Below are 19,990 nucleotides of genomic sequence, written 5' to 3'. Positions count from 1 at the left end.
GTTTGCTGTGTTTCTCTCATTGACCCTGCACTGCTTTAACTGGGCATGTCTGTGACCACAGGTGACTGTGCCCGCTGTCCCTGATTGAGCCGTGTATCCCATGACCTGTGCTCTACTGCTCTCGGCTCAGCTGTGTTTCTGAACCACAAGGTTCCTCCCTGCAAGGGACTTAACCCAAGAGCAGCCCGATCTAAGCTGTCCCGTCCTCCGATGCAACCCTATGCCTACACACAGGAGATGCTATTAGGCGGCCATATTAGGAAGAGGGAGGCTTGTCCTGAGAAATCCATTCACCTTGAAAAAGAATCTGATCGTCTCCTCCGCCGCAGTCGCTGGCTTGACTCCTAGCGAGCACGTTGGGCTTTCTCGGTGGCTTATTGAAAACAAGCTTTATTGAATAGTGATGGACTTCATCACGCTCACTCCCTGGGACTTCCCAGCTGAACAGCCGAATTCTGAGTCTTTATGAACTTGGACCTACTGGATCTTCTGCTTGGGTACTTAGAGTGGAACCAGGGAGGGAAATCGTGGTCAGTGATGGGGGTGGGCTGACTTCTGAGATGGAACCTTTGAGGTGACCTTTGAGGTCTCCACTTCTAGGGTGTTAGGTCAGGTGGGTCCTTGGATCACTACCTAGTTTGGGCCAATTTTCTCTGGTTTGTAAAAATAAACACTCTTAAGAAAGTGTTCTAAAAGCCGGGCGTGGTGGTGCACACCTTTAATCCCAGCACTGGGGAGGCAGAGACAGGAGGATTTCTGAGTTTGAGGCCAGCCTGGTCTACAAAGTGAGTTCCAGGACAGCCAGGGCTATACAGAGAAACCCTGTCTCAAAACAAAACAAAACAAAAAAACGTTCTAAAGTTCTGTAAAAACATGATTCAGACGACCTGGCAGCTGGCTCCATTAGCCTCACGCACTGAAAATCAATTTGCAAAGCACCCTGGTAAGCTGGCTCCATCTGGAGAAGGCAGGCTTCACAGTGGGGACCATTCTTGTGTCCTATAAATGCTGAGTGGGCATGAGGAGCCCTGACACCTCTGTTGGGGCTGCACTCTCTAGAACACGGAGTGTGTGGCATGCAGGTCAAGGTCCTAACCCAACACTCCAAGTCTGGAAACTGCCCACTGTAGCACATGGTCTCAGACGGTGCACTGGTATTAACTACTGGTGAGACCCTTGGGAAACCACAGGGGTTCCAGGTTGGAACAGCAGGGGCCTCAGTCAGGGAATCCTTGAGGAGATGAGAAGAGGGTAATGGTTGGTCTGGCCTATAGCAATCTAGAGAAAGCCTGGTACTTGGTGACAGAGCTGCCAGCGCTCAGGTTCCAGTGTCAACTGCAGACACCTACACAGGGCCAGACAAGTGTGTGCAGGGCCAGACAAGTGTGTGCATCTCTGGAGAAATGAAGAGTCTGGCAGAGGCCCTCACTAGGGCACTGCTAACAACAGTCAGGGTTTTATTGCCAATGGAACTCAACACAGGGAACACTAGACAGAGCAAAGGAGCCGGCTCCCTCCCAAAGCCCCGGACCTTGGTCCATGGTTGGTAGCCTTCCCAGGGTGCAGGGCATGCAGCTGGAGGGAGGCTGGGCACTTGTCCCAGACCAGCTGCTGGCTTTATTGGTGGCCTGGATATCTTCTACCCCCAGCCACTCCTCCTCAGGCTCAAGACACACAAATTTATTCAAACTGTCAGGGGCAGGCAAGGCCAGCCCTCCATGTCTGGGCTGCTCCAGCAAGAACTCTTGAGCCTCCAGAAATGTGGGCTATGGCATCTGCTCTTTTTTTTTTAATAGCTTTTGTCTGGCTGAAAGGCCCCAGCTTTAGGAGGGCTGAAATCTACTCATCAAGGTAGGCAATGAACAGCCACACTAGTAGCCAGGAGAATGGAAAACTGTACGGGGGAGGGTGGCTTCGAGGTCACGGGCAGAGGCAGCACCTGAGCAGGGGCTGCCCCAGCCACGATGATGCCAGGCTCCCACACAAAGCCTGGTCTCCTGGGGCTCCCAGCATGGATGCCCTAGCACCAGGCCCCCAGGTGATGACACTACCCAGCTTACCTGCTCTCCCTGGCTCAAGGGTCACAGGTCATCCCCTTATCCCTGGTAGCCAGCAGGGACCCTCTTTCTGTTGTTCACTTAAGGCCTCAGACTTTTAAGTCCAGAGACAAGGAGGCTCCTGGCTTATGTGACCTTTTCCCAGTGTGCTGACTAAACTTACGAAGAAAGAAATACCTCGCAGCATTCAGACTATCTCTGATGTCCGCTGCAGATTTGTGGCTCAGGCCTGCTGGGTCCCAGCTGCTCGAGGCAGTTCCTACTTAAGATAAATAGATTCACATCCAGATGAACTGTCCCACAGACTAGGCCCCTTGGACAGGAGTTGGAGGCTTCTCAGAGGCCCCTTGACCACTGCCAGACAGCCACGTGAAGCCCAGGCACAACCACCAACCATCCTGCTGAACACCTTAGGGGCCTAGTAGTTCACAAGTTGAGCTGGGTAGACACCATCCTTTTTGTCGAGCTGCAGGAGTCAAAGAGAGGCGCTCAGTAGATGAGATCAGAAGCCTATGTATAATCCGAGGGTAGCCCAACTCCACCCCTGGCAAGCTCTCCTCCCTAACCCAGCACCAATGCCTCCTGGTACCTGGTTGTCTGTCCTGGGGGCTATGCTGGGTTTCTGGGCCAGCGGTGGCTTCTTAGTGGCCCCACTTCGGGGAGCTGGGCTGGGTCTGCTGGGTTCTTCTTCGCTAGGTGTTCCCATCCCCCCAGCCAGTACATAGTGCTGTTTCCGAAGCTCCCCGAGCCGGACACGCTCTGCCTCTAGTGTCTTCTCCAGCTCCAAGACTCGCACCTGCAGGCCACACAGCCAACTCAGCACTGCTCATGAGTCCCAGGGTCTTTCCCAGAGATCAGAGCCTGGCAGCGGTGGGCACGAGGGATACAAACCTGTGTCTCCATCTCCTGCTTCTTCAACTTGATGAGGGACAGGCCAGAGAAATCCATGGTGTCTGTGGTCAGGGGAAAGAAGTCAGGAGTGAGTGACCCCTCCCACCAGCTCTGGGAAGCCCCTTTGAATACCAAGGAGCTCACCTCTGTCCTCAATCTGCTCCTGGCCAGATTTGGTGGAGGCCACGACGTTGGCAGCCCTCTCGTTGACAGTGCGGGAACATTCCTGCAGGCGGCTCAAGTGGGGACTGTTCTTGTTGGCTTTCACCTGCAGGGAGCAGAGTGGGCATGGGTTGGCTGGCTGTAGGCAGCAGGTGAGGGCCCCCAGCCCAGGCCTGGCACACGTCAAACCTGGGATGGTAGAGGTCAGCACAGCCTCACCTTCGAGGCTGCCACCAGCTGGGCCGTGCTGGCCGCAATCTCATGGGAGCAGACGATGAGTTCCTCGTATTTGCCCATGTGAAGCACAACCTTGTCAGCTGACTCCCTGTGGGGCCGGGCCAACCAAGAGTCTGGGTTTCCACATCATGAACAGTCTGGCAAGCCCCCACAGCCAACCTCAGCACCGTGCCCACCCCACCCACACCTGGGTGGACATACACCAGCTGTGTGGCTCCCCAGCCCACTGCCTTAGAGGCTGAGATGAGGCCTTCAGTCCACCGTGAATTCTTGGCATAAAATTCCTGCTGCGTTGCTGCCCCCTAGTGGCAATGGGAGAAGACAGGACGGTCCAATCAAGGACGTTTGCATAGTGCAGGCATATCCCTGAGACCTACCTCCCTGAGGTGTGGGAACTTTTAGCTGTGGCAACAGACCCTCCTGTATGGGGGATGTCATACACAAAGGGTCAGGGGATCCGTTTGTTTCTCTTTCTGACCGAGCCAGGGAGGCTGCCAGACCACAGCACATCTGGCTTACCCTGCCGCTCTCCACAATTTCCTTCTGCAGGCTGGTGGAGGTCATCACCAGGAGCCGGATAGCCTGCCGAGACCAAGATGGGTGTGACTTCCCGGGTGGTCCCCACACAACCCAACCTGGAGTCACTCACCCTCACACTCACCTTCATCAGGTCTGTGCAGGAGTTGAGGATCCTAGAGAGACGCAGAGAAGACAGAAGACAGCTCTGTAGCGTGGCCTTGTCACATCATGCAAGGATCTACCACACCAGGGCAGGGGACATGCAGTTTTGTGTCCCCCCTTTCTGGATGGCTGAACAGTCAGGAAGGTCGGATCTCGTGGACGAGGGGAGCTGCTTCCCGCAGGGTTTGGGGACGGAAGTCGTGCTCACCTCTCATTCACCTCCAGTTTCACGCCCGAGCTCTCGTGGCGGGCCTGGCTCATCATGTCCTGTACCCAGTGACAGACATCCCAGGAATATGCTATTTGTCCCTGCTCAGATGCAGCCTCTATCCCCTCAGTTCCCACAGGAGCTCAGCCCTCACCTCGATCCTCCGCACAGCGTCCTCAATGGCTGCCGAGGTGGCCGCCATCTCCTTGTCCACCATGGCCCCTAGCTCCTCTTGCCGTACATCCAGGCTCTTAGGCTTCAAGTCCTGAAACGATCGAGTCAGCCATGTAGACTCAACCTCATCAAGGCCCAGGGAAAGACGTACAAGAGGCAGCAGACGAGGGTGGCAAAGGTGGTAGTGTGTGCAGGTTCGGCCCTATGTACTGAAGCTGCAGCCTGTGAGTGCGCACACCTGCTTAGCCTCCCTCAGGGAAAGGACCGACAAGTCAGCATTCCCTCGGCCCGCCCGCGCTCAGGGCCTCGGTTACATATCTCACCTGGCCCAACTGCAGAATGCCCTGCAGGGGGGCCCGCATCAGGCTGGGCTGAGCCCTCGGTAGCACTGTCTGGTCTTGCAGCTGTCCCACCAGCTCCAGAGCCCGGGCTCCACACTCCCTGCATGTGTCCATCAGGCCTGTTGGGGTGAAGGGAAGGTCTATGAGGGCAGCCTTTTTGCTTAAGAGCCCTGGATAAGGTCCCCACATACGCTGGCCTAGGACTGCCCACAGGAAGGGCCTTCTTTCCCCCTGCACACTGTGAAGACCCTTGTGTGAGACAAGGAAAGAGCCAGGCCCTACCACCAGGCTCTACTTACGGTCGGCGGGGTCGGTGGGGGCCAGGTGGGAGGTGGCGGCACCATTGACAATGGTGTCCGCAGCCAAATGGGAGAAGCGGGTCAGCGCTGCCACCAGGGCAGAAGCATCTGCAGTGGATAAGGCTGAGGTTGTGGGTGGGAGCCACAAGATTTAGTGTGGGAACATTAAGGCAAGTGGACCATTTTCTCAGTGAGGCTGGGCTACGGCTCCAGCACCCCAGCCTACGAAGGCAGAGGGGTGCTGAGGTCAGGAGGCAGCAGGTCAGTCACTAAGCAGAGTCAGGGTGACTCCAGGCCCCTGTTCCCTCCACTCAGGCAGATAACCAATGTCAGCCAGTTAACAGGCACAAGGCTCTGAGTCGCAACACGGTTCCTGAAGAGAGGTGCCCATCACACCAGGCAGCTCTGGCCACAGGAACCCTACAGAAACTACAGGTCCACACCACCTCCAGCTGAACTCACCTTCAGAGGAAGCCAGGTACTGGGTGTGGCCCTGCTCCAGGCCGCTCACGCTGTCCAGGGCTGCCTGAGCCCGGCTCACCAAGTAGTCTGCAAACACAGAGAAGAAAGTGCAGCCTCAACCCACTGCCACCTGCTTCTCAGGACTGGGTGACTGGCGTAGACATCACTGGGGGCAGAGGTGCCCCGATCACGCACCTGGGGAGCTGGTGCAGCGGAGGTGCAGGGGGTCGTCCAGCTTGCTCACTGCATCCTGTAGGATGGCCTCTGCCTCGGCGGCTGCACTTCGCAACACCGCCAACTGCTCATCCAGCAGCTTCTGCCGAAGCCCCTGCTCCTGAGACTCCTGATGGGAGGGGCGGGCGGGGTGGGACCGTCAGACCCCTCAAGCCCAGGGCTTAACTCCAAGGACTAACAGTTGACAGTGACTGACTCCCTAGTCTATCGAGGGGAGAGATTTCTAGGCCACCTCCCTACCTCCCAGGACTTGGGTGACTCATGAGGGGCGGTGGGGACACAAGACAGGACAAACAGTGATAAACAGCCCAGGACCTCAACAGACTTATCTCAAAGGGCCACCGAGCACACAAAAAGATGTTCGAAGGGTGCTTCCGACAAGCCTGACAACCTGAGTCCAACCCCCGGGACCCAGAAGGTGGGAGGAGAGAACCGGCTCCTACAGGCTGTCTCCTGACCTCCGTGCATAACCCCCAGCCCCCACAACAGTAAATACAACTTTTTAAAATAAAAGGATATTCAGTATCATTAGACAACTAGAAAATGCAAACCAAAATCACAATAAACAACGGCGCTGAGTGACAGAACACACCCAGCACACAGAAGGCTGAGGCAGGAGGACAGCCCTGAGTTTGAGGCCAACCTGGAGCTTTGTACCCATGTAGCTGGCCACAGTGAGAAGACAATAAAACATGGTGGAAGGAGGTGGAGAACTGGGGCTTCTTTTTGGAGAGCTGAGTCTGTCCCAGCAATAAAGGGATGCCAGGCTCTGTGCCCAGACTCGCCCACACCAGAGGGGTGAGCTGCCCGACAAGAAGGTGGCGGGATGGAGGCCGCCGTACCTTTTCTGCCAGCTGCCCCCGTAGCTCGCCCTTCTCCTGGGAGCTCCGCTGCTGCTCTTGGCTAAGTGCCTCCTCCTTCTCCCGCACCAGGCTCTGAGCGGCCAGCAGCTCTGCCTCACGCTGCCGAACGACTCCACTCAGAGCTTCCTTCTCCGCATTCAGTGTGTCCAGCCGTGAGCTCAGCTCTGACCCACTCTGGGAACGTGAAACATGTCAACAGCCAGGCCAAACCTACCTGGCCTTACCCCCGAGTTTGCAGCCTACCACACTGCCTCCCAAGACACTGAGAGCTTCCTGAGGGCCCGCTGCCACCTAAGTATGGCCCAATTGACGGGCAAGCGGACCCGACTTGTCCCAGCCTGACCCCAGCAGCAGTGGCGGGCCCCTGGCTAGCAGGCACCTGTTCTGTGCGGCTCAGGGCCTCCTGCGCACGGGCCAGCTCTCCTGCCCTGGCCGCCAGCTCCCTCTTGAGCTTCTCCAACTGGTCGCTCTGCTCTTCCATCTAGGACAGGCCAGCGTGTCAGTGGGGCAGCGGGGCGGGGAGGGTGGGGGGCCCCCCACACTGAACACACCTTCATCTCAGACTCACGCTTCGCTTGCTCCATCTGGAAGGCCAGCTGTTCCTTTACCCGTGCCACCTCCTCCTGGCTCTGCTGTGTCACTGTCAGCTGCTTGGCCGTGTCTGCGTTCTGGAAGGCAGGGGACAGGTTCTGACTCTGGACCCTGGCCCACGCTGCCCTTCCTGAGGCTGGGCACCCACCTTCCTGAGCAGCTCGGCGTGGGTGTTAATGAGTTCGCTGTGTTTCTCCTTCAGCTTGCTGTAGCGTGCCTCCGTGGCACTGGCCTTCCCTGCGGAGAGGTGAGGCTGAGTGGAGTAGGCAGGCAGGGGGTAAGCCACCCCTCACCCTGTTGCTGGGTGCCGCCCCAGAGGTACACACTCTCTGCTTCCTCTCGAAGGCCCTGGTTGCGGGCGCCCTCCAGCTGCAGGGCCTTGAGCTGGGCCAGCTCGTGGCGCAGCTGCTCGTTGTCCACCAGGGCCTTCTGCTTCTGCTTGCGCTGCTCCTCCAGCTCTGCCTCCAGGCCATTCACCTGGCCCTTCAGCTGGGAGATGTACCGCTGTGCCTGCAGGGCGGTACCGAGAGGATGGACCCCTGGTTTGCCCATGTGGGGACCACCCTCTCGGGGACCACCCTGGGCCACGCCCCTCACCTCCATCTTAATCTTCTCCAGCTCAGCACGGAGGGTCTCCACCTCTCTCTTCAAGTTCTCGATTTGGAGGTCCCTGGGGACAGAGATCCTGGGCTCAAGTTCATCATCCAGAAGGTTCCTGACTGCCCAACACCGGATCTCAGATGTCACTAGCAGTGGTTCAGGGCTGGGTGTGTCATTGCTCTGGAGGTCCTACCTATGACCTTCCCAGACAGAAGGCCTTTCCTAGCCTCCCCACCCCAGCTGGCTCCTCGGGACTCACCTGTCATCCTTCATGGAGCCATTGGGGGGTCCAAAGGTCTGATCAAAGAGGTCAGCCACCACCTGCCATAGCAGAGAACATGGCGCTCTGACCTGCCGCCTACGCCCTTGAGGGACGGTAGGGGAGGCCCAGTCACCCTACACGTGCCAAGTCTTGTGTTTGAAGCCCTTCGGGATCAGACAGTGGGACAGTGGGACATGGGGACCTCACCACTGGCTCCCCAGCAGGGGGTGCACTGCTGATTTCAATTAGGTTCTCAGGCTCCTCTTCCTCTGGGGCCTCCTCGGGAATCACCACCACCGGCTTGATGTGCTCAGCCAGGGCTGAAGCCCGCAGGAAATTGGGGGGTCCCTGTAGGGAGAGTGTTTGGGAGATCCTCAGCCCCCCTCCCCCCCCAGAGCCTGCCAGGAGCCAGGGGCTGGTGGGCTGGGAGGGGGCTGCGGGGGTGGAGGCGCAGGGCTGGGCACCTCAGGCAGCCGCGGGATCTGGATGAGCCTCTTGAAGTACAGCATGTCTGAAGCTCGGCGGAAGAAGTTTTTGAGGCTGCAGGTGGCAAGGGGAGACAGGTCACAGGGGAGCCATCAGCCCTCTTGCCCACCATGCTATAGCATCGTTCCCTGGCTGGTACCTGTGAAACTGCTCGTGGAACCGATCCCTGTGGCCTTGCAGGGTGTCTGCCGGGAGACCTGAGGGAAGACACAAGTGACCAGGACTTCCTCTCTGCACGCCGCTCTGAGGCTGCTTTCCCTCCCTGACCCACTGGAGAGTAGAGGGGTGACTGTGGCCTGGCCAGTCCACCCTAACTGGGAAGGGAGATGAGGCCCCATGAGGTCACCTCACCTCTGATGGGAGCCAGACAAGGTGGCACCGAGCAGACAGAGAGATTGTCAGGGCCAAAACTGCCTCCCCAGCACCTGGCTCTGGAGTGGGGCTCTAGGACTGTGGAAGTCGCCCTGAGCCAGCACATGTGACCTGAGGACCTTTTCCAAACACTGGTGACAGCCTTTTCCCTACTGCGCCCCAGAAAACACGTGACCCAGGGAGGGGCCACGGTCCTCCCCTACAGTAGGTGTGCAGAAAGCCATGAAAACAAACAGCTCCACACACGAAGTCTCTGCTTTGGAAAATGGCCATTCCCCCCCCTATCCCCAAACACATTATTGGTGTTTTGTTCTTTTGTTTTTGTTTTTTTGGAGACAGGGTTTCTCTGTATAGCTCTGGCTGTCATGGAACTCACTCAGTAGACCAGGCTGGCCTCACACGAAGTCTCTGCTTTGGAAAATGGCCATTCCACAAACCCCCCCCCCCCCCATGAAACACATTATTAGTAGACCAGGTTGGCCTCGAACTCAGAAATCTGCCTGCCTCTGCTTCCTAAGTGCTGGGATTACAGGCGTGCGCCACCACCGCCTGGCTCACATTTATTGGTGTTAACGGGGAAGGGTTTATTGGTTCTCTTTCTAAACTAGTACTCTCTCAGTCCTCTCTCTCAGTCGTCGTCGTCGTCTTTCTTCGTCTTTCTTCGTCTTCTCCTCCTCCTCTTCCTCTTCTCCTCTCTCTCTCTCTCTCTCTCTCTCTCTCTCTCTCTCTCTCTCTCTCTCTCTCTCTCTCATCTCTCCCTCCCTCCCTCCCTCCCTCCCTCCCTCCCTCCCTCCCAGGCCTCCTTCCCTCTCAGCACAGGAGGACATAGGGCCTCCCGTCCCCACCAGGGCTGCACACTCACAGGAGTGCAGCTTAAACATGAGCTTCACTGTGTAGTGGTACAGGTGGCTGCAGTCCTGAATGACCTGGATGAGCGGCGCTAGGCGACACTGGCCAGAAGACATCTGGGACACTGCGATGGCCGTGTTGAGCTGCCGGAAAACTGAGAAAAGGGCGCAGGTGGAAGCCAGCATGAGCAGATGTGGCTGGAGGCCAGCTTGTGGGCAGCCCCACCCAGGTCCACTTTAGTGGCAGCTCAGACACTAGGGCCCTGGAGTGGGTGAGTGGCCCTCCACTGTGCTGTCAAAACCATGGTGGAGGTTTAGTAATGGCTGGGATTCTAATCTGGGCCTTCAACAGCATCCTCTAGGCTGGGACTAGTGTCCTGTGCCCCCTGGAACAAGGTCAAGGTGGACAGTAAGGCTGGGCTATGCTCTCAATAAGCTCTAGTTAGGGAGGGTTTTCTAGAACCCTCGGCCAGGGTGAGTTGGGGACAGGCGCTGAAGGACAGGAATGCCCGCTCCACATTCCAGGGCCGCAAACTTACACTGTACCTCAGAGACGGAACAAGCTTAGGGCCCCAGAGAGGTGGCTCAGTGCGCACCACCAAATCTGATGGCCTATACGTCACATGGAGAGGGACAGACCCCTTTAAGTTACCCTCTGACCTCTACACATGTGCCATGGCACAGGCATGTACACACACACACACTAAATTAAAATGTAGCCCATCTATTTTAAAATACTGTCACTCCAACTAAGCATGTTAGTGCAAACCTATAATCTGCTCAGAAAACTGAGGCAGGAGGATTGAGCTCAAGGCCAAACTTCTGAAAAGCAAGACCTTGTCTCAAAAACAACAAAAGAGGCCGGAGAGGTGGCTTAGGGGCTACTGTGCTGGCTACTCTTCCTGAAGACCTAGGTTCTATTTCCCAACACACACACACACACACACACACACACACACACACACACACCCTCACAACTAATCCATAACTCTGGTGCCAGAGGGTTTGATGCCCTCTTCTGGCTTCTACAGGTACCAGGCATAGACATGGTACACAGATGTACATGCAGGCCAAACACCATACGGGTTTGGTTTTTGGTTTTCGTAAAAAGACTGTCACTGTAATAGCCCATCGTGTAGCTGTGGAGACTGGCTAGTGTCTGTTCCAGGTCACAGCCTTGAACACAGGCTCTGTGAGCCCCAAATGACCTGATGCCTCCTCACTTGTCCTGGAGACCCTGACAATCAGGCCTTGTATCAGAACTCCAGAGAAAGAGGGACAGACAAAGGACAAACACGAGGCTGCCTCCCCTGGCCAGCATCTTCTCTGGGGCAGAGAGGGGAATGACAAAGAGCGGGGCAGTGAGCCAGGCCGGGAGAGCAGCCAGGCCCCATGTGGGGCAGATCTGAGTGGTGCCAGAAGCCCTCAGCCCCTTGGTCTGGCCATGCCTGGGGGGGGGGGGGGAGGAGCTGTCTGCAAGGATGGAAGCCACACTAGGGTTTTGTTTCTTTGTTTGGTTTTGGCTTTTTTTTATCTTGGGGTGTGTGTGTGTGTGTAAACTCTGGTTTTGTTCTGTGCCCTTCCTTTCTCCCTTCCTCTGCCCCTCCCTCCTCCCCAGAGTGTCGCCCACCCACCCACCCCCACATGCTAGGCAAGCACTTCATTATTTAGGTGCCACCCTGGCTAATCGAGACCAGATTGGTCTCAAACTCAGATATATGATTGATTTTTTTCTCTTAAGCACCAGGATTAAGGGCATGTGCCACCAAACTCGGACCTCTTATTTAAAGTTTTCTTTCCTTTATTTTCTATGTATAGGTGTTTTGCCTGTGCACCACATGCCTGCAATGCCCTCAAAGGCCAGAAGAGGGCATCAGATCCCCTAGAACTGGACAGTTAGGACCAGCCACAGGGCCAGGGCGCTCTCCAGCCCTTCTCACTTTTGAGACTGGGTCTCAGTAAGCTCCCCAGGTTGACCTTGAACTTACTCTAGCTCAAGCAGGCCTCAAATTCACGATTCTCCTGCCTCAGCCTTCTGAGGCACATCGCTCTTAACAGCCTTGCACTCCCATTGAAGGCAGTGTGTTACAGCGGGCTTTCTACTGAGGTAGACCTGCAGGGGTTTCTATCTTCTGTCACCTACGTGTGCCCACTCTCTATAAGTCACCAAGGATAGGGGCCTGCAGGTCCTTCCCCCTGGGCCTCCTCCTAGGTCAAGAGCAGCTAGGGTGGGACACAAGGGCTACGGCTTGAATCTCACGGCCTGTGTGCTCTGAGGAGCTCGGGCTTCCCCTTTCTGCCAGGACTCAATTCCTGGTGGCCTGGGTCCAGCTGCACTACTGGGCCACACCCCTGGTGACCTGCCGTTTTGTCCTACTCCTGGACAGGCTCCACGCTGGCCTCTCACCCTCCAGAGCCACAGGCCCAGACCCAGCGTACAGAGTGGCTGTCCTGCCTCTTCCCAATTCCCTGTTTTTCCTTAAAAAGGCGTGTGCCTTGGGCTTCATCATAGCCAACAGTGAGTCACAGCAGTTATTTTGAAGGTACAGCCCAGAACAATCACCTCCCAGGCGGGCGGGGAGGGTGAGCCCTCAGAGATTTCCTGTCCAACAGCTGCCAGTTCTTTGGCTGAACAGTCTGACAGGACCGTGAGGCATTTCAGAACACACAGTAGGAAATGTTAGCCATGTTTTCTCTCCTGGAGAGTAGTGCGGTGCCGAGGCCAGGCAGGAGCCTAGAGGGTCCTCCATGGGGCACACCCCACCCTCCACACCCAGGGGCCCATAGTGGCCTTCATGTGCCATGTCTTGGACACACGTAGGGTCTCGAGGAAGGGAAGTCTCTGCTTGTGCTCTGGAGGTACCATGAGGCCCCCTTCTGTCTTGGAGGGAGAGGGACCCCAAGGAAGAGGTGCACGTAAGACCTGGGTTACTGTGGGTGCTCTATCAGAAGAATCACTCGCCCAGTGTCAGTGGGGCCCAGGTTTCACCCCAACAGCAGGAAAGACAAGTGAAAATCCAGCCTGCCCACCAGTGCCTTCACAGCCTGGCATGAGTGACTTGCTCACCTGACTCAGAAAGCTTCAGTTCACAGTCCATGTAGTCAAACATCTCCACGGTAAGCTGAAAACTAGGAGAAAAGACGGGGATGCAAAGGGCAGCAGGGCACACCCACACAATCCCCGAGACCCCTTAGGAACAGGAAGCAAACTCCATCAGGCAGAAACATGGAGTACCTGATAAACCCCTTCACCCATAGCCTGGCCCCCTGGGGGTCATGACCTTCAGCCCTGTGGCCTCACTTGACATGGTCCCCAGTGGGCAGGCACTTGGGGGAAACTGAGGCTACACAGACTCACATGTTGTTGACATCAGTTCCCGCCGCCTTCTCCAACACCTCATCTGTTACCTCCAGGCCTGCAGGAAACTGGGGATGCTGCAGAAACAGCCCCCACGCAGCCTCATTGAGCAGCCACACACGGGTCCCATCCCTGCTCCTGACAGCTCCCATGAGAAGGGGAGTCGCCAGGGAGGTTTCTCAATCCCCTCATTCTGTGATCCCAGCTTCTCTGGTTAAGCCAAAGGGGCCGACAGAAATCCTGGGGCTGAGGCAGGGGCAGCCTGACCAGGACTGACGGGCAAGGCCACTGGAGCACACACAGGCTGGCATCTGCATTGGATCTATGCAAACATGGAGACAGCCCGATGATCTCCTGCCAGTCTTCCTAGCCTCCACAGCAAGTGGACAGAGCATGGATGGACAGGTGCCATCCAACCCCCTCTATGCCCCAGGATGTCACAGAGAGAAGAGCCTCCCAGTCCCATAGTCCATGATTGCTCAGGGAGACTACCTTAAGGTGGAAGGAGATCTTAGTCAGCAACAGTTTGGTATAGATATTCACCAGGTGTCCATACTGGTCACGAAGGTGGCCCTGTGGGGATGGGAGCCCTGTGTGAGGTCACTGTCAAGAACACACCTAGGAATCCCAAGGATTGAGCATGTGCCCAGACAGGAAGAAAAGAGGTAGCAAGAGAAGCAGGCCTTTCTTCCACAAATCAGTCACTCACTCGCTCAACAAACATTTCCTGCTAGTCTTCACCAATCTCATTACTCTGTCTCTAGCTTCCCCTCCTTAACCTCATTCCTTGTCACTCTTGCCAGAGAAAGTCTTGTGAGAGGCAAAGAGAGCACTTTGTCGGGGCAACAGGCCAGTTCTGAGCAGGGCACTTTACTAAAGAGCTGGTGGCATCCAGGGGAGGTGCATTCTGGTCTGCACACAGCTTCCTTGCTCCCTCTTGCAAAAAACACCATGGTGTGTGGCCACGCCAGCAGGGCCCGTGTCTGCAGCAGGCACTGTGACGAATGCCATTTTCCTTACATCAAAGGACACGCATAAAGCACAGAGGCTCTGGACAGGCAACGCTGTCCCTCTGGGTCTGCTCTTGGAGATCCATTCAGCTGAGTGCCCCAGGAGAGCTTTGGGAAGGAGGCCTGAGGCCTCTGACTTCTGAGGACCTTAGAGGGAATCCAGACACGGGCTCCCCAGGGGTCTGACTACCGACTCTGAGAACTGCCAGGCAAACGCATGGAAAATTCAAGGCTATATGTGACATGCCTTCTAAAGCTTCTGGTTAAAGTCTAGGGGATCCTGGGAGTCCCGATCTTCACAGAGGCATGGGGTTGCCACCTGTTCCAAGTCAAGAAGACTAATGGGCTTGCTTTATGGAGCTGTCGGCCAATCCGCCTGCCCCAGGCCCCAACTTCACACTGACTGGTGCTCAGCCTCCACAGTAACCCCAAGGACAAAAGGAAAGAGAATCCCCGCCCAGATGCGGCCCTCAGCTTGGCCACGTTGCCTGAACACTGTCCCCACACCTACCCACAAGTCACCGATCTCACGTATGTTGCTCCGGTACCGCTGATAGTCATGCAGGACCTGCAACCAGAGAAGGGAGGGGAGGACACAGAACCTGAGCCGTCCCTCCCAGCACTGGGCAGGGTGTCCAGCCCCCAGCCCAGGAGGACAGACACATGTCAGAGCAGCACACTTCCATGGGATACAGTGGATGATGTCAGCTGGTGGCATGGCGGCGGCGCTTGCCTGAGCCTGTGGGACCAAGGGCTGTGCTCACTACTCACGTTGGGGTGTCCGTCCCGGAGGACCTTGTGAAGGACGTGACAGAACTTCCAGCTGAGGATGGAGCTGCTGGACAGCGGCAGGCCGATGGCATAGGACCAGAAGGTAAAGGCTCCCTTCTCATGATGCGTGCCCAGGATGATACCTTAGAGGGTCAAGGCCAAGTGGAGGACAGACTGACGTGGGGGCAGTTAGGGGTTCTGCAGACAGCCCCTCCCACTGGGCGCTGGCACTTTCTGCAGTTCCCCATGTTCTCTGCGAGTCCTGGGGCCATGCTCTCCCAACTCCCACACCCTGGGCCAGGGCCGTGCTCAGCCCACAGTCTCCTGAGAGCTAGCTCCCTACGACGCAAGGGGCACAAGGATACGCCGGGCATGCTTCTCCTTCACTGGGGCCTCCTGGCTGTTGATGGCTTTGCTGATACTGATGGCCTGTGAGAGACACAGAGGAAGGGTTAGATCCCCGTCTGTCCGCAGCCGTATGGAACACACAACCCAAAGGAAGACGGGTCACCTAGTCTGGTGGAAGACGAGTTTGGGGGCAAGAAAGAACACATTTTCCCTGATCCACGCTCTGAGGAAACTTCTCTTCCATGACCTGTAGCTGGTACCAATGTCACGGTGACCGAGAGCCCCAGGCTCAGGGAGGCAGGGAGGCAAGCTGAGCTGTGGCTCAGAAAGGCATATCTGATCTACCTCACATTGTTCTCCTTGAAAAGGTACCCAGACTCCAGGAAGAGTGGCTAAGGGCACGGCCCAACACAGCATTCTCTGCCCATGCTCGCACCAGGGAGAAGGGTAGACATCTGCCCTTTGGCCCAACTGGGCTCCTCAGCCTCAGTATCACCCCCCTTCCTGTCCGGCAGAGCCCACAGCACAGAGGTTAGCTGACATTCCAGCCAGGACCAGGCAGAAACCAGGCGCTAGCACTGGCCACACTTCCATAGGCACCTGCTCATGCCACTGAGGACAACTGTGGGCCCTGAGGATGGGGGAAGGGCAAAGGAGAGCCTGCGTGGAGCCAGGACACTGTCACCTGAGAAGGAAGAAACCTCACACTTGACTAAACCATGCCATAGTCTTGAAGGGACTCTCACCTCCACTGGACACATATTTTTTTTAAGATTTATTTATTTTACATATATGACAGGTATACTGTAGCTGTCTTCAGACACACCAGAGGGTATCAGATCCCATTACAAATGGTTGTGAGCCACCACGTGGTTGCTGGGAATTGAACTCACGACCTCTGAGTGCTCTTAACCACTGAGCCATCTCTCCAGCCCACTGGACACATCTTATTTCCCCAGCTCAATGCCTTCCAGTCCAGCTCCATGGGCAGGAAGTCAGGCCACACAGAGAGCACTATCCGTCACCCACTCCTCTAAGGCTACACTAGCAGGGACAGGGGCGGGAGGTCAGATGAGCCTTCACAGGTCGCTAGTGTTTATGAACTGGAGTGAGCTCCCCAGGCCCCAGACAGGAGGGTGGAGTGGACTGACAGGCACAGATCCAGAGGCCAGGACATGCAACCGACACGAGTGTGCTCACCCAGGTGAGCCAAGGACCTACACTGGGCGTGCTACCTAGGGACACAGCCAACAGGCCAGCAAGTGCCGGGCAGTGTGATAGCTTCGCTTTTGCTCCATCTCCCAGAGGCCACCATGCACTCCCGCTGCAGCATCGGACCAGAGGCCACCATGCACTCCCGCTGCAGCATCGGACCAGAGGCCACCATGCACCCCCGCTGCAGCATCTCCCAGAGGCCACCATGCACTCCCGCTGCAGCATCTCCCAGAGGCCACCATGCACTCCCGCTGCAGCATCGGACCAGAGGCCACCATGCACCCCCGCTGCAGCAATGGAGCAGTAAGGCCCTGCATGTCGGGGCAGTGGGTTCCCAACAGCAGATGCTCAGCACATGCTCAATAGGCTGGCTCAGTTTTCCTAGAAGAGTAGCAGGCCTGGTGGGGCAGAGTCCCTTTCTGATAAGATGCACTAATCTGGGTCTGTCAGGGCTGGGCATGGGCTGCTCCTGAGCTGGACCCTGCTCCCCAACAGCCTAGAGAGGCCCACTGACCCCCATTCACATACAGAGCCCACTAGGGTCCTGAAAGAACACAGGCAAGCTCTGCCTTCCTTCCTAAGTACACAAAGCCTCAGGCAACCAACCACCTGTTTGTGTGCCGAGCCTGCTTTCTTCCCATGGCCCCCTCCAGGTCCCATTTTCCACACAAGCACAGGGCCGCCACCCAGCAGCTGTGGGGAGACTGCCACTCTGCACGCCCAGGGTATCACCTCGACTGAGGGGATACTTGGCACAACAGTGGCCAAGAGGGACAGCCACAGAATGCCACCCATCTCCTAGAGGCGTCTGGGAGATGGTTACTATGCTGTTTCCTTATTTCTTAGAGGAAAGTTCAGAGAGATTCTGTGTCTTGTGTACATTGGTAATAAAGGCAGAGTCAGGTCTGTTGGACTCCATGCTGTGTTCTTACAGTGACTGGGACACAGCTTCCTGGTACAGCTTTCCCCTGGAAGGGATCAAGTGGTAAGTGGGCTGGGCCACGCTCACAGCAAGGAGCGTCCCACCTCTGGGCTGTGGAGCCACAGCCTACACTTCCTGACATCTGAGCTGCTCTCATGATGAAGGCCACCTGCCCTAAAAGATTCCTGGCAAACAGGGAGGAGAAGGAGCCACCCATGAAGCAGCCCATGGGGCAGCCCACAGAGCACAGGTGACAGGACCTGGGAGGGGCTGAGATCCTTGGAAGTAGTGAGTCTGGGAATGGGCAGGCAGGAAGTCTCCCTCTGAGGAAAAGGTTACCAAGAGCCCATGATGAGACCCAAGCCTCCCTAGCCTGCAGCAAAGCCTCTACTTCTCTTCACCTTAAAACAGAACAAACAAACCAACAACATCATCAACACACGGAGACTGGAGAGATGGCTCATGGGTTAAGAGCATTGTCTGCACTTCTAAAGATCTCAAATCCCATGCCCAGCGTCCACGTCAGGAGGCTCACAACCACCTGTAACCCCAGCTCCTCTGGCCTCTGTGGGCACCTGCCGTCCCGTGTACAGACACGTGCACATAATTAAAAGTGGCAGGGGTCTCTCAGCCACCTGAGCCAGCAGAGCAATAACCCAAGGAGCGAGAAGGTTCAACACAACTCAATAGCGGGTGTCGACTCAAACTTTGAGAGTGTGGCCCCAGAAAATCTCTTCACATTAATTTGTGCTCATGTGTGTAGAAGTCCAAGAACAATTTGAGGAGCCATCCTCTCCTTCTACTCTCCAAGTCCCAGGACCATTACCTTAGCAGCTGAGCCATCTCAATAACCCTCAACTGGAGGTTTAAGCCACACACACACACACACACACACACACACACACACACACACTCACACGCACACTCACACACACACACACACTCTCTCCATGAGGCTTAGTTCAAACTCACTGTATGGCTGAGGCTGAACTTGAACTCCTGGTTCAAGAGCTGAGATCACAAGTGTGCATTACCACGCCCGTGAGAGCCCCCCCTTTCTCAAAACCCCGACGTGTAACACACTCAACCCTCCCCATCCTCACCTGAGCCACAAAGACCACCAGGCCCCTCACCCCTTGCTGTTGTGTTAGGTAGGATCTCTCTACTTGGTTCTGTCTGTTCTCAGACTTACTATATATAGAGACCAGGTTGGCTTTGAAAACCGAGGTCTCCCTGTCCCTGCTTCCCACGTGCTGGGATTAAAGGGGTGAGATACACAGTTGGCTGTCCCTGGCCCTCTTTAAATCTGGTTTACGATTCTCCAAATGTCCCCCTGGTAGCGTTACTTCATCACTTCACGGCATGTCGCTGGCATGTGCAGGAGTCCTGCCTGTGTGTGTGGCTGCTGCCCCAGCCTTAGGGTGCAGCAGTAAGGTCACAAGGACAGAGGAATGCAGCCCGGGAGGGAACGTGGCAGGGGCTTCTGTGGAGGGCCTGGGTGCCACCCATCCCTGAGCTGGCCACAAGGGACAGGACCGTGTCAGCTAGCCATCCTATGCAGGCGCAGGCTGGCTCCCGGGAACACAGGCCCGTTGTGTGCAGGGTGGGCAGATGTGTGGGGTGGCCAGCACCACACAAGGAGGCCCAGTGCTCGCTCACACAGTAAGCGTCTGTGGGTACTCCTGGCCCCTGCTCATCCTCCCAGACAGGACAGCAGGCAGGGGTGGCACCCACCCACCTCTCCTGGGCTTCTCTGTGAATTGTCCTCAGGAGGTGGCTGTGGGTCACATCTGAGCAGAGTGGAGTTATGAACGCTTCAGAACCTCCCTGTGTGTGGAATGTCTGGCAGACCCTACGACACAGCTCTGAGACTAGAGTGTGACATGGTCTGACCTCAGTGACACTTGTGTTTCTGAAACTATGTCACCCCCACACTCACATAGCAGGTGGGAAGCCACACAGTGAAGGGGGAGGTAGAGGGAATCCCAGCCCTGAAAACAGCCTCCCACCAACCTGGTACATCAAGAGTGGACTCAGCGGCCCTCAGGCAAACCAAGAGCTGGAGAAACCTCAGAACACTAAAGGATGGGGGTGTCTGGGTGCTTATCATACCCTAAATCCTGTCTGACTCCCCAGGAAGCCAAGAAGAGTAATTTCCATACAATTGAGAGGTGCAGAACAGTGTCTTTTTTTTTTTTTCCCCCTTTGAGAAAGGGTCCCACATGCAGCCCTGGCTGGTCACTGTATAGAGCAGGCTAGCTTTAAACTCAGAGATTCACCTTCTCTGCCTCTCAAGTGCTGAGATTAAAGGCATGTACCACCATGCTTGGCCCAGTGTCCCTACTTCTTCATAAATCAGGAAAGTCCCTCTCAGTCTGCAATGGGACAATCCAGGAGGCAATAGGGCAAGTGCAGTTACAGGTTGCACGGCAACTGTGAGACGCCTGGAAACCGCTAGGCACCTACAGGAAGTCAGCAGACATAACAGAGCGTGGGCAGGTGAACATTCATGGATATGGACCACCAAAAAAGGCAGTAAGTCCACACCCATGCCCCAGGAGCCGCCAGTCTATGAGAGGACAGTGTCAGCACCAGGAG

The 19,990-nt window shown here is 56.3% G+C and overlaps 1 protein-coding gene and 1 non-coding gene across 8 annotated transcripts in view; both read right to left on the bottom strand.

Moving 5' to 3' along the window:
• Positions 1-1,425: 1,425 nt before the first annotated feature.
• Positions 1,426-19,990, bottom strand: part of Hip1r (huntingtin interacting protein 1 related) — a 29,614-nt gene continuing 11,049 nt past the window's right edge. The window contains exons 2-32 of one of the 7 annotated variants that reach the window (NM_145070.3): positions 15,273-15,336; positions 14,908-15,050; positions 14,648-14,704; positions 13,619-13,699; positions 13,127-13,203; positions 12,836-12,897; positions 9,783-9,923; positions 8,688-8,745; positions 8,527-8,602; positions 8,270-8,410; positions 8,060-8,121; positions 7,798-7,870; positions 7,527-7,710; positions 7,349-7,437; positions 7,161-7,277; positions 6,989-7,090; positions 6,589-6,783; positions 5,708-5,855; positions 5,513-5,599; positions 5,051-5,158; positions 4,734-4,870; positions 4,391-4,501; positions 4,237-4,295; positions 4,009-4,039; positions 3,867-3,929; positions 3,549-3,649; positions 3,330-3,435; positions 3,093-3,216; positions 2,949-3,010; positions 2,647-2,853; positions 1,426-2,523 (exon numbers count right to left, since the gene is read on the bottom strand). In NM_145070.3, coding sequence (NP_659507.3) covers positions 2,476-2,523; positions 2,647-2,853; positions 2,949-3,010; positions 3,093-3,216; positions 3,330-3,435; positions 3,549-3,649; positions 3,867-3,929; positions 4,009-4,039; positions 4,237-4,295; positions 4,391-4,501; positions 4,734-4,870; positions 5,051-5,158; positions 5,513-5,599; positions 5,708-5,855; positions 6,589-6,783; positions 6,989-7,090; positions 7,161-7,277; positions 7,349-7,437; positions 7,527-7,710; positions 7,798-7,870; positions 8,060-8,121; positions 8,270-8,410; positions 8,527-8,602; positions 8,688-8,745; positions 9,783-9,923; positions 12,836-12,897; positions 13,127-13,203; positions 13,619-13,699; positions 14,648-14,704; positions 14,908-15,050; positions 15,273-15,336 — 3,114 coding nt within the window. In that variant the 3' untranslated portion in view covers positions 1,426-2,475. Of the gene's footprint in view, positions 2,524-2,646; positions 2,854-2,948; positions 3,011-3,092; positions 3,217-3,299; positions 3,436-3,534; positions 3,650-3,866; positions 3,930-4,008; positions 4,105-4,236; positions 4,296-4,390; positions 4,502-4,733; positions 4,871-5,050; positions 5,159-5,512; positions 5,600-5,707; positions 5,856-6,588; positions 6,784-6,988; positions 7,091-7,160; positions 7,278-7,348; positions 7,438-7,526; positions 7,711-7,797; positions 7,871-8,059; positions 8,122-8,269; positions 8,411-8,526; positions 8,603-8,687; positions 8,746-9,782; positions 9,924-12,835; positions 12,898-13,126; positions 13,204-13,618; positions 13,700-14,647; positions 14,705-14,907; positions 15,051-15,272; positions 15,337-19,990 lie in introns of those variants that run through there. The other 6 variants (XR_387568.4, XR_387567.4, XM_006530369.4 and 3 more) reach the window with 6 other exon arrangements.
• Mir7032 (microRNA 7032) lies at positions 7,711-7,789 on the bottom strand. The gene has a single exon (NR_105999.1). It is a non-coding gene; the product is annotated as a microRNA 7032 (primary transcript).

This window comes from Mus musculus, chromosome 5, assembly GCF_000001635.26.
Source record: "Mus musculus strain C57BL/6J chromosome 5, GRCm38.p6 C57BL/6J".
Lineage (NCBI taxonomy): Eukaryota > Metazoa > Chordata > Mammalia > Rodentia > Muridae > Mus > Mus musculus.
Note: the sequence above shows the minus strand (reverse complement) of the source record. Positions and strands in the feature narration are given on the sequence as shown.